Source organism: Schistocerca americana, chromosome 3, assembly GCF_021461395.2.
Source record: "Schistocerca americana isolate TAMUIC-IGC-003095 chromosome 3, iqSchAmer2.1, whole genome shotgun sequence".
Classification (NCBI taxonomy): domain Eukaryota; kingdom Metazoa; phylum Arthropoda; class Insecta; order Orthoptera; family Acrididae; genus Schistocerca; species Schistocerca americana.
This window is the reverse complement of record NC_060121.1, coordinates 554,326,704-554,340,559: the sequence shown is the minus strand read 5'-3', so window position 1 is coordinate 554,340,559 and position 13,856 is coordinate 554,326,704. Positions and strand designations below refer to the sequence as shown.

The following is a 13,856-nucleotide window of genomic DNA, read 5'->3' as shown; positions in this document are numbered from 1 at the left end:
ATCTAGAGCCTGTTGTAAATTCTGCACAAAGAGGGCCAGCTGTGTCTCGCATGACCGCTGTTTCCTAAAACCGTGCTGGTTTCTGCAGATGAGCTTCTCAGAGTCTAGGAAGGTCATTATGTCTGAACACAAAATATGTTCCATGATTCTACAACAAATTGATGTCAGTGAAATTGGCCGATAATCAAGTGCATCCGATTTTCTACCCTTTTTATAGATTGCTAAGACCTGGGCCTTCTTCCAGTCCCGTGGAACTTTGTGCTGTTCCAGTGATCTCTGATAGATGATGGATAAGAATGGTGCTATATTTGTAGCGTAGTCAACATAAAATCTTACGGGATACCGTCTGGGCCAGGTGCTTTCCTGGCATCTAAGGAACTTAACTGTTTTACAATCCCAGATACACTAAACACCATGTCAGCCAACCTTGCATCGTTTATTCGATAATTGAAAGGGGGAATGGTGCTGCAGTCCTCTACCATAAACGAGGTTTTGAAAGCTAGGTTTATAATTTCGGGCTTCTGTTTATCATTGTCATTACATTACCCATACTGTCAGCAAGAGAAGGTATTGAATTATTTGTAGCGTTCATAGATTTTACGTACAACCAAAATTTTTTGGGGCTATTTTTAGAATCTGCAGATAAAATCTTGCTTTCAATTCTCTCATTGACCTTTTGACAGCTGCTTTCATTTCACATAATTTCTGTTCGCCAGCAAGGCAGTGACTACGTTTAAAACGACTGTGCAAAATTCTCTGCTTTCTCAGCAGCTTCCTAATATGTTTGTTGAACCAAAGTGAATCCTATTCCTCCCCTGTCTTTTTGCTAGGCACATATTTCTCTAGCACGTGGTGGACAATACCTTTAAATTCCAACTAAAGATGCTCAATATCTTTGTGTCCCAGGGTGAATGCGTGGAGTGAAGATATTCATAAATGACATTATGTGCTTTGCCAAACAAGAAAACTCTATGCTGATTTATTATTATTATTATTATTATTATTATTACCCCCCCCCACCCTCCCCCGCTCCCACCCCCCACCAGCTTCCACTGACATATAAGCCACAACAATATTATGGTCGCTAATACCGTCTTCTAGATTATTTTCCTCAAAAAGGTCAGGTCTGTTTGTCACCAAGATATCTAATATGTTCCCATCTTGAGTTGGTTTTCTAACCAATTGCTGAAGGTTGCTGAATATAACATTTTCAGTTGTTAAACCACTTCTGAAACCAAACTGCATTATATAGCATATTATGTGAAATAAAGTGATCAATTATCCTTACATAACCAGCCGTTTCAATAACTTTAGCAAACACTGATGGCATAGAAATAGATCTAAAATTATCTACATTATTCCTTTATCCCCTTTTATAAAGCAGCTTTACTACCGGGTACTTCAGTCATTCAGGAAACTGACCATTCCTAAAGGAAAAATTACAAATATGGCTGACTTCAGAGCTAGTATGTGCAACACAGTACTAGTTGTTCTATTTACATACCTCATACTCTTGGCCTTCCTAATAACTTTTTAAGCACCTTTACAGAACTGTTTGTAATGGGCTACTATAGTTTGATTGTGACTACTTCTTACATTTTAATATAATTCCCAATTTGTTCTACCACTAGTCAGCCACCGAGGCTGCCTTTTACTGCTAGTACCCTATTTAAAGCATTCTAATGGAAAGCAACTTTCAAAGAGCATGAGAAAGGAATTAAGGAAAGTATTATATTTGTCGTCTGTGTTATCGGCACTATAAACATCCAGCCACTTTTGTTCCTTAATCAAGTTTGAGAAACTCTCTATTACCATTGGATTAGCTTTTCTTCATAGCTGGTAATTATGCATTACATTTGTTTGAGTACAAAATTCTTTTAGTGTTAAAATTCACAAAGGTCTCCTATGGAGCCCTCGTTAAATTAATTATTTAGTATTATTTGTAAATAGGTTTCATTACAAGATCAGATTAATAAAAAAAAAAAAAAGAGACAATTTAAAGAACTGCGTAATTCTTAAAAAAGGTTCGTTTGGTCAGTGAGATAGTATCACAGAAATGCTCGACAATCTGTAATGGGAGACAGTATGCAGTGCTACAGTGTACTGCCTACACAAGAGTTTTCATACACTTTTCGATGAAGTCCTCTTCTGCAGCCATACCTCCCCTGAAGCTACAAGCAATGTTTCTTTGCATGGCTCTGCACATGTTGACAGACAAAATAGTTCAAATTACAGGTCTTGCTAACTACCAAATGAGTGAAAGAAGTTGAATGAAAAGTCAAATATATTGTCACTTTCTAATACAAACTATGTCACGCAGTCTGTGTTAAATATAATTTGGAAAGCGACTTTCAGTGTACACCACAGTTACCCATAGCAATCAGTTCATGGTTTTTCACCCTGAAATGATACCTAAAATACACATGGATTGTCTGCATATTGAATTCTCACTCAGTGTTCTTCAGATTTTTGCTTTGAACTCTTGGTTAGAATCAAACAATGGAAAGCCCAGTTTGGAATATCAACAATATTATGAAAAGGATAGATTGCTACTCACCATAAAGATGACATGTTGATTTGCAGAAGACACAATAAAAAGCATGTTACACATTGACATTTCAGCCAAAGCCTTCTTTAGAAAAGAAAACACACACCCACACACACACACACACACACACACACACACACACACACACACACAATCATGCTTGTGAAACAACTTTCACACTTCTGAGCAATGCTTTGGACAAAAGCTCAATATGAAACAATCTTTTCATTGTGCCTGCTGCAACTTGACAGTTCTTGGTTAAAATTGCAAAATTATTCAAATGGAAGTCACAGTTCACACAGAAAATCTGCAGTTTGCACATTCATCATTTATGCTGATTATGTAACACTTTCCATTATGCCACAGTCTTTTAACTATCAGATTTGGGTGAAGGTCACGGTTAAAGCAGGCTCAGACATGGTAATTGGATGTCTCTATAGGCCCCCTGGCTCAGCAGCTATTGTGGCTGAGCACCTGAAGGATAATTTGGAAAATATTTCGAGTAGATTTCCCCACCATGTTATAGTTCTGGGTGGAGATTTTAATTTGTCGGATATAGACTTGGAGACTCAAACATTCATAACGGGTGGCAGGGACAAAGAATCCAGTGAAATTTTTTTAAGTACTTTATCTGAAAACTACCTTGAGCAGTTAAACAGAGAACCGACTCGTGGCGAAAACATATTAGACCTTCTGGTGACAAACACAGCCGAACTATTTGAAACAGTTAACGCAGAACAGGGAATCAGCGATCAAGAAGCGGTTACTGCATCGATAATTTCAGCCATAAATAGAAATATTAAAAAAGGTAGAAAGATTTTTCTGTTTAGCAAAAGTGACAAAAAGCAGATTACAGAGTACCTGACGCCTCAACACTAAAGTTTTGTCTCAAGTACAGATAGTGTTGAGGATCAGTGGACAAAGTTCAAAACCATCATACAATATGCGTTAGATGAGTATGTGCCAAGCAAGATCGTAAGAGATGGAAAAGAGCCACCGTGGTACAACAAACGAGTTAGAAAACTGCTGCGGAAGCAAAGGGAACTTCGCAGCAAACATAAACATAGCCAAAGCCTTGCAGACAAACAAACATTACGGGAAGCGAAATGTAGTGCGAGAGGCGTTCCATGAATTCAAAAGTAAAGTTCTATGTACTGACTTGGCAGAAAATGCTAAGAAATTTTGGTCTTATTTCAAAGCGGTAGGTGGATCAAAACAAAATGTCCAGACACTCTGTGACCAAAATGGTACTGAAACAGAGGATGACAGACTAAAGGCCGAAATACTAAATGTCTTTTTCCAAAGCTGTTTCACAGTGGAAGACTGCGCTGTAGTTCCTTCTCTAGATTGTCGCACAGATAACAAAATGGTAGATATCGAAATAGACGACAGAGGGATAGAGAAACAATTAAAATCACTCAAAAGAGGAAAGGCTGCTGGACCTGATGGGATACCAGTTCGATTTTACACAGAGTACTCGAAGGAACTTGCCCCCTTCTTGCAGCGATGTACCTTAGGTCTCTAGAAGAGCATAGCGTTCCAAAGATTGGAAAAGGGCACAGGTCATCCCCGTTTTCAAGAAGGGACGTCGAACAGATGTGCAGAACTATAGACCTATATCTCTAACGTCGATCAGTTGTAGAATTTTGGAACACGTATTATGTTAGAGTATGATTACTTTTCTGGAGACTAGAAATCTACTCTTGTAGGAATCAGCATGGGTTTCGAAAAGACGGTCGTGTGAAACCCAGCTCGCGCTATTCGTCCACGAGACTCAGAGGGCCATAGATACGGGTTCACAGGTAGATGCCGTGTTTCTTGACTTCCGCAAGGCATTCGATACAGTTCCCCACAGTCGTTTAATGAACAAAGTAAGGGCATATGGTCTATCAGACCAATTGTGTGATTGGATTGAAGAGTTCCTAGATAACAGAACACAGCATGTCATTCTCAATGGAGAGAAGTCTTCCGAAGTAAGAGTGATTTCAGGTGTGCCGCAGGGGAGTGTCATAGGACTGTTGTTATTCACAATATACATAAATGACCTTGTGGGTGACATCGGAAGTTCACTGAGGCTTTTTGGAGATGATGCTGTGGTGTATCGAGAGGTTGTAACGATGGAAAATTGTACTGAAATGCAGGAGGATCTGCAGCAAATTGACGCATGGTGCAGGGAATGGCAATTTAATCTCAATGTAGACAAGTGTAATGTGCTGCGAATACATAGAAAGATAGATCCTTATCATTTAGCTACAAAATAGCAGGTCAGCAACTGGAAGCAGTTAATTCCATAAATTATCTGGGAGTACGCATTAGGAGTGTTTTAAAATGGAATGCTCATATAAAGTTGATCGTCGGTAAAGCAGATGCCAGACTGAGATTCATTGGAAGAATCCTAAGGAAATGCAGTCCGAAAACAAAGGAAGTAGGTTACAGTACGCTTGTTTGCCCACTGCTTGAATACTGCTGAGCAGTGAGGGATCCGTACCAGATAGGGTTGATAGAAGAGATAGAGAAGATCCAACGGAGAGCAGCGTGCTTCGTTACAGGATCATTTAGTAATCACGAAAGCGTTACGGAGATGATAGATAAACTCCAGTGGAAGACTCTGCAGGAGAGATGTTCAGTAGCTCGGTACGGGCTTTTGTTAAAGTTTCGAGAACATACCTTCACCGAAGAGTCAAGCAGTATATTGCTCCCTCCTACGTATATCTCGCGAAGAGACCATGAGGATAAAACCAGAGAGATTAGAGCCCACACAGAAGCATACCGACAATCCTTCTTTCCACGAACAATACGAGTCTGGAATAGAAGGGAGAACCGATAGAGGTATTCAAGGTACCCTCCGCCACACACCGTCAGGTGGCTTGCGGAGTATGGATGTAGATGTAGATTCCATCATTCACCCAAGTAAGAAACAAATAAAATTGGTATAATATTACATAAAACATAATGTCAATGAAAATACGAAAAAATGAAGTATTTAAGAGGAAACTGTTTTCCCTTGTTACTGAATAGGAAGTTATTGTGAAATAACCGATTCATGGAACTTCTGTATTGCAGGTTTGTATGATTTTGTGTATCTCTAAAAATTCAATATATACAAAAGCTGAAATTAACACAGTTGCTGGATACTAACATATCAAATTGTTCTACAAAGTTCTGTTCCATTTGTTGTATTGCAGAGGTGGAATTTAAGGTATAATAATGAGTTAATATTTTGGCGCTTGTAAGGTGGTGACATCGCTCGGCAAGAGCAGCAGGCAGAAGGCATCTGTTACATTGAAGCCATGACTCATCACATTTATAGCTAGTTGTCTGATTCTATATGGGCAGTGTATTTGACTATTCCTCAACTACACGAAAGATCTTGTGTACGTTGGAGGGCTTTATTCATGGAAATTGCAAGAGCCCAAATTCTAGCCTGAATCTAGAAACACATATTGCATATTAACCAGAATTATAAAGCAAAAGGAGTTTGCCATCATACAGATGTTACTGACAACTGTTCTTCATGTTTACTATCCATTGAGTGCACCAAGCTTTTTCTCATTGTGTGTGACATTCTGGCTGCAGTATTAAAACTGTGCAGCTAGATCAAATCAATCATCCTTTAACTGATGACTTTCATCAGTGGTCAGTGTTTAGATCCCCTCTGTTTGGTTAAGACCCCGTCTGTGCTGTTTGCACTTAATGCTTGCTTTCCAGTGTGCGAACTTCTTCATTTATTAAAGCATGTTGCTCTTTTCAGTTGAATCATCTCAGAACACATTCATATCTCTTAGTTTCTGTACAGTAGACAGTAACAAAAACATCACCCTCATCAATTGCGTTGCCAATTCTAAACGAGAAAATGGAAACATTTGATACATTTCTTTCCTACATTGTTACTTTAGAAAGTTATTAATGGAGTCCCCACTCAGTGCTTGATTTCTGAAGTCCTTTTGCACTGAGGAAAAGTTGCTTTTAAGCATACTTTATTAAGAGAACACTTGCAAATTATGTATTACTGTAGTTCAGAAATAGTGTCACAGTATTGGAATGCCTGTGTGAAGTGAAGTAATGTTTTCAAACATTCCTCTGTTTGAATCTTATGTTCTTCACACTTAATTGACTTCACTGCCCTGCAAACAATACTTTAAAAAGATATCAGATAAAGTAACTTTTCAGTAGGAAGTTGTACAACTTTCTGTTGCTGAAGACAGTGATCTGAAAAGGAAATTAGAGATGTGTGTGTATCCATTTTGAACTTCTTAATATGTCCTGTGAACACTTGTGTTTTCTGATTCAGTGAAAGCAATGTGTAAGTCCCATTTTTCTGTACATGTTAAAGAAATTTGTAGGCTAATTATTGGAGCTGTTAAATAATACACATTTTAGTTGATATCATTTTATAAAGGTGTTAACTCTTCTCTTCTTGATTACACAAACTTCAATGTGCGACCCATGTATTCCAATTGTTGAGGTCAACCACTCCAGTTTCTTCAAACTATTGCACGAATCAACGACCTGCATTAGTGCATATGAAATCTTCTGTAACTGATGAATAATGCTGTTACTTGGCAAATAATCAAAGAAGATACATAATTGAGACCCACTGAGCAAACCTGCATTCTCATATATAGTACCACTTTTTTATTTGTATTATTTTGTAAAGTCATTTCATTTGCTGTTACAAAATAATTGTAATATCTAAAACTTCTCTTTGTAATAATGTAACTATGACATCTTTTATTCTACATGTTTGAAAGTTTTACAGTGTGTAGATACACCCTTTAGGAACAATATTTTCATTTCTCGAGTAATTTCCATCCCTCTCAATTGCCTTACGCCATCTTGGAACCAGCACCTGTATACCCGCACTGTAAAATTCTGGACCAACCTGTTGGAGCCACTGTTTGGCAGCGTGCACAGGGGAGTCATAATCTTCAAACCTTGTTCCACGAAGAGAGTCTTTCAGTTTCCCAAAGAGATGATAGTCACATGGAGCCAGGTCAGGACTGTAAGGCGGGTGTTTGTGTTGTCCATCAGAGTTTTGTGATCGCTTCCATGGTTTTTTGACTGACATGTGGCCGTGCATTGTCATGCAACAGTCAAACATCCTGCTTTTGCCGATGTGTTCGAACACAACTCAGTCGAGCTTGAAGTTTATTCAGTGCCATCATGTATGCATCAGAATTTATGGTGGTTCCACTAGGCATGATGTCCACAAGCAAGAGTCCTTCAGAATCGACAACACCATAGTCATAACGTTTCCAGCAGAAAGTGTCGTTTTGAATTCCCCCCCCCCCTCCCCCCCCCCCCCCCCCCCCCCCCCCCCCTTGGGTGAATTTGCATGATGCCACTCCATTGATTGCCTCTTCGTCTCTGGTGAAAAATGATGGAGCCATGTTTCATCACCTGTCACAGTTCTTCCAAGAAATTCATCTCCACCATTCTCATACTGTTCCAGAAGTTCGCTGCATACCGTTTTTCTTGTTTCTTTGTGAGCCACTGTCAGCATCCTGGGAATCCACCTGGCACAAACCTTTTTTAACGCCAACACTTTCAGTATTCTGCAAACACTTCCTTCCTCTATCCCAGCTTAGCATGACAATTTGTTCAGTGTGATATGTCTGTCAGCAGTCACCAATTCATTAACTCTGTGCACATTGTCTTGAGTGTGTGCAGTATGAAGCCTGTCTCTGCGAGGACAATCCTCTATATTGCCGTTCCCGCTTTCATCACGTAACCTGCTTGCCCACTGACTAACTGTACTGCGATTGACAGCAGCATCTCCATACACCTTTTTCAACCTCTTGTGGATGTTTCCCACTGTCTCGTTTTCATAGCACAGGAATTCTATGACAGCACGTTGCTTCTGACGAACATCAAGTGTAGCAGTCATCTTGAATACATGCTTTGACGGCGCCACTCACAGGAACAGGTTGAACTAAGCTTGAAAACAAGCAGGAAGGATGTATCTACACACTGTAAAACTTTCACGCATGCAGAATGAAAACTGTAGTTTTACAAAAATAGTGTGCATTTCTTTTGGAGTGACCCTTGTATATATTATGAACCCAATAAAAAAGAAATCGTCAGAGTAATGTAGTTAAACAAACATGTCTTTCCTTGTTTGTGTTTCTTTTATAACTTAATACTAACTACAGGATTTCTCTTCACCCTAGGAACTTTTGGTCTACTTAGCCATGTTCATAAGGACAGAGCCTCAGCTGTTTTTAGAAATGTTGAGATTACGTGTTGGGCTTATAATACAGGTAAGATGAAACCTTTTTAATATTTTTTATGTAAAACTTATTGCAAAATCCTGAAATTATATGCAATTAAATTTTTTGATGTCAAGCTAGGTGCAATTCTTGAGCTACATATGTAATAAAAAAACTACTCAAGAAAAACTTGGATAAATTCTAGTGTCTGATTTCACTTGTCGGCTTTGACCTATGACATCATTCTTAAGGCAAAGATGCTGCATAGAGGAAGTCTATGAAAGCAGGAGCGAATCTAGAAGTCGGGCAAGGGGGGGGGGGGGTCTAACAGCGGAGGGTGGGGGTGGGGTGGGGGGGGCGGATGGAATAATGAGAGATTGGGTCCTCCACTGACAAATTTGTTAAAATTTGGTGTTGCTTAAAGTAGTTTATGGTAACTGTTTTGGAGTTCGGGATAAAAACGGGTCTACAGAATGTGTGTGCCTAGGAAAATAACACAATTAGACCCAGATGTCTGGTGATTTCCAAGTTTTTGTCTGGGGTCAGCAATTTGAGTCTTAGTAGGCATACCCGGCATATTTAGCTTTTTTGATTATTGTAAGTGGCACTCGTACATTAATAAACATCCATTGTATATTAATAAATAATAAGAGTACAATAGAAAGAAACATTCCACAAGGGAAAGCGCTCCCGGGATTGGAATGACTCCTTACCCTCTCCCTTAAAACCCACATCCTTTTGCCTTTCCCTCTCCTTCCCTCTTTCCTGATGAAGCAACCGTAGGTTGCGAAAACTTGATATTTGTGTGTGTGTTTATGTGTTTTTTATTGTGTCTATCTACCAGCCCTTTCCCATTTGGTAAGTCACAGCATCTTTTTTTAATATATTAATAAATAATAAGAAGCCCATTTTAAGTTAAATTATATTTATTGGTTTAGCTAGTAAACTATTTGCCGCTCTTATTCTTTTGTTAGAATGTGTTTGAAATACATTGCAACCTATATTGCCACATAATTATAAAAAACATGATTGAATCTGTTGAAGCCATATATTCACTGATTTCTGAAGTCATTTTATCCAGTGTAATATGATACTCCATTGGGGGGGGGGGGGGGGTGCAATAGGCCCCATAGCGCCCCCCCCCCTTTCCCAGTCACAATCACTGCCCTTTTATGATAGGAACGGATCATACGCATAACCAAACGAATGTAGCATGCGATAAAATTACTCAGATTTAATGCGCTTATTATTTACACATGAATTACATATAAGTGACTTGAAGATAAACGAAATAAATAAGAACAAAGGGGGAAAAATTTATGTGTGATTAGAATTATTATCATAATTTATGAGAGTAGGGTGGCATAGAGGACCATTAAACAGCATTATCATATTGCACATGGTGAAGTTGTACTATTATAAAATTGCATTAATTTTAATATTAATTATTCATTCAAAAGGGAGAGGCGCAGGATAGTAGGGGTTTTGAGTGGGGAGAAAGTAAATTACAACAGAACAATGGAAAAATAAAGTGAATGATAACAAATACGAATTTCTAACATGAAGTATGGAGAAACCAACACTCTTAAAAAAGCAGGTACACAAGTAAAGAAAATGCATATAAAGGAACAAATATTGCAATTGATAACTAGAATTGATCTATATATGAGTTTAATTCTAGTTATATATCTAAAAACAAAGATGATGTGACTTACCAAATGAAAGTGCTGGCAGGTTGGCAGACACACAAACAAACACAAACATACACACAAAATTCAAGCTTTCGCAACAAACTGTTGCCTCATCAGGAAAGAGGGAAGGAGAGGGAAAGACGAAAGGATGTGGGTTTTAAGGGAGAGGGTAACGAGTCATTCCAATCCCGGGAGCGGAAAGACTTACCTTAGGGGGAAAAAAGGACGGGTATACACTCGCGCACACACACACATATCCATCCACACATATACAGACACAAGCTGTCTTTAAATATGTCTGCTTGTGTCTGTATATGTGTGGATGGATATGTGTGTGTGTGCGCGAGTGTATACCCGTCCTTTTTTCCCCCTAAGGTAAGTCTTTCCGTTCCCGGGATTGGAATGACTCCTTACCCTCTCCCTTAAAACCCACATCCTTTCGTCTTTCCCTCTCCTTCCCTCTTTCCTGATGAGGCAACAGTTTGTTGCGAAAGCTTGAATTTTGTGTGTATGTTTGCGTTTGTTTGTGTGTCTGTCGACCTGCCAGCACTTTCATTTGGTAAGTCACATCATCTTTGTTTTTAGATATATTTTTCCTACGTGGAATGTTTCCCTCTATTATAACCATATCATTTAATTCTAGTTACCATTTCAAATATTGCTAACTTTTTTGCAGAAGTTCAAAGCAGCTATGAGTGCAGAAATGGTATTGTATTTATAAAGTGACCTGGAAAAACGATGTAATTAATGAACTATCGAATAGGTAGAATTGGTAACTGGAATTGACCTCCTACATAGGAGGTGAATTTTAGTTACCGATTTACCGATTCCAATGTTTGTAGCTGTTTCGCAATAATTCAGAGAGCAATCGCAAATGGAAAAATCTTATTACATATGAGGCAGAACCATCGAATGGCTGTAATTAGTAACTGGAATTGATCTGTATACCTAAATTCCAGTTGTCAGTTCCATGCTTTCCATTATAAATAATATATCATTACAGGTCAGTTGTAGTTAGCAATTCCACAAATCATTATTTTTCAACGTCTTTGCAGTAATTATGTACCATAGTATGTTGTAGGATTTCTATTTTGCTGTTACTTTCTGTACTACTGCAATTAATAAATTGTTTATTTGTCACGGAAGGACAAAGAGGGAAGCAGTAATGGAAATACTGAAAGGAACCACTGCAAAAACACATTGTAAAAATGCAGAACTTGCATACCTTGGAACTGACAAAAGAATTCACCTATATAGGACAAATTTATTAACCCATTTCAAAGAACATTATTGTCCAAAGTGGTAAAGAAAACATTTCTAAACATGAAAATCGTTACAAACATCACTGTACACTCAGAAAAATAAAACGCAAAAATGACAAAACCTTGGAACCAATGACTATACTACACGTAAGTCATACTAGGTATACAATAGCTCGAAAATAACAAATGGTAGAATTTATACCTCAAGAATTGAAGTAAAAGTAACAGAAGTATAGCAAAAACACCGAAAAGGAAAACATGATACTGGCCACATAAATAGAAATCTACCACATATGAAGTTTCAAAGGAGTGAAAGAGCGAGGCTGACAAGAAGAACAAAATAAGGACATAACAAGAAATAATAATGTTAGAAGATTTAACTATAACGAAATAAGCAAAAACCAGACTAACTTAAAAAATTAGTAAGAAACAAAAACTGCCAGGCATGAAAGAGGCACCACCAATTCTTCCCTACCACCTCCCACCAACCATTTTAAAATAATAAAAATAAGTCAATCAAATAAACTCAGTCCGCAGCTTGTGGTCGTGCGGTAGCGTTCTCGCTTCCCGCGCCCGGGTTCCCGGGTTCGATTCCCGGCGGGGTCAGGGATTTTCTCTGCCTCTTGATGACTGGGTGTTGTGTGCTGTCCTTAAGTTAGTTAGGTTTAAGTAGTTCTAAGTTCTAGGGGACTGATGACCATAGATGTTAAGTCCCATAGTGCTCAGAGCCATTTGAACCAATAAACCCAGCAGCACAAGATATAACAACCAATGCCTCACCCTACCATTCTATCCAAAAAATATTAAAACGACAGAAAAACCTCCCCCAGAGAATCAAAAAAGAAAAAAAAAAAGAAAAAAAAGAACCTCAACATAAAGCAAGAAACAAATGTGAAATCCACCCACACCTAACAAAACATTTTGCTGACTATTTTCATAAATGCTGGAAATACACAATATTCTTTAAGGAATACTCTTCCTCCAACAGTATTCATCCAAATGGCCTTTCAGAACTGAAATCCTTCTCTTTTGCCTCCCAGCAACAGATTTTACAGCTCCCCAATACCCCTCGATAATATTGGTACATGCCCGCGTCTTGTAATCTTTAAGCTGAATATTGTGATTTACAACCAAATAATGATAAGCTCTGTCACCCAACCCCTTGTATGAAGCAAACCCACCCAACATTACCTTATTCCACATATTCTTCGAATAAAGATGTTAACACTTCTTTTGTACAATTTGGAACGACCCTAAATACAACATCAGCACAATCCCTTCCAGAAACTACTACTCCAAAACCCAAAGCCCAAACATCTCATGCCCCCTTTCATACTTTCTCTTTCCATAACATAATGTGACTCGTCTACTTCAACTCTAAACACCCCCCCCCCCTCCCCCCCCCCCTCCAATGATCCCCTGTACTTTATAAATTCCCTGCAAACGTCTATACAAAATGAAAACCAGTCAACTGTGGTGCCACACACAACTCCTGTCTCATGCATGACGGATTTAGAAGAATATTCATAACAAAAGTAGTAAGTTAACATGACTATTATTATAAATTCAGCCTCTATCTTTCGAACTAGGTCCCTCTGTGTATAGACTTCCATATATTATTTTTTCTGCACGTCCACTTGTATTCATCGGAAGTTCTCGAAGTGGAACCTTTGTCAACACCATAGGGATTATTGAGGAATGGAATACAACCCATCAGCTTTGACCAAAGACATCAGATGTTACCAGAGACAGCAAAGACGAATGGTGAGAAACTAAAGAGTTCAGGACAGAGAAATTCATATTTCGAACATAACCTTAAGTGTATCGCTTCTTTGAGTCCTAGTGTTCTATGCTTCAGTTATGCTGTATAGCTCAACTGAAGAATGGGATACTAGTGCAAAAAATAAAGAAAAAAGGGACAGAAGATAGCATGGAATACCACAGTTGACATGTATGAGTTGTGTCTCAAACTTCAGTTGATCTGTGTAGGTTATTTGGGTAAGGGATGCAAATTTATTGTAGGTCAACTTTTTCGCCTTCACTAGCACTATTATCCTATTCTTCAGTTGACCTATGTAGGTCAACTAAAGTATGGGATAAAAAATTTACAATTGTTCCTTTTTTTGCTTCCGCTACTGCTAGTATC

General features: G+C 38.5%; 1 protein-coding gene across 2 annotated transcripts in view; it reads left to right on the top strand.

The window, feature by feature from the left end:
- Nucleotides 1-13,856, top strand: part of LOC124605322 (probable phosphorylase b kinase regulatory subunit alpha) — a 250,327-nt gene that overhangs the window by 182,623 nt on the left and 53,848 nt on the right. For both annotated transcript variants that reach the window (XM_047136918.1, XM_047136917.1), the window contains exon 19: nucleotides 8,719-8,808. In XM_047136918.1, the coding sequence (XP_046992874.1) occupies nucleotides 8,719-8,808 (90 nt within the window). The remainder of the gene's footprint in view (nucleotides 1-8,718; nucleotides 8,809-13,856) is intronic.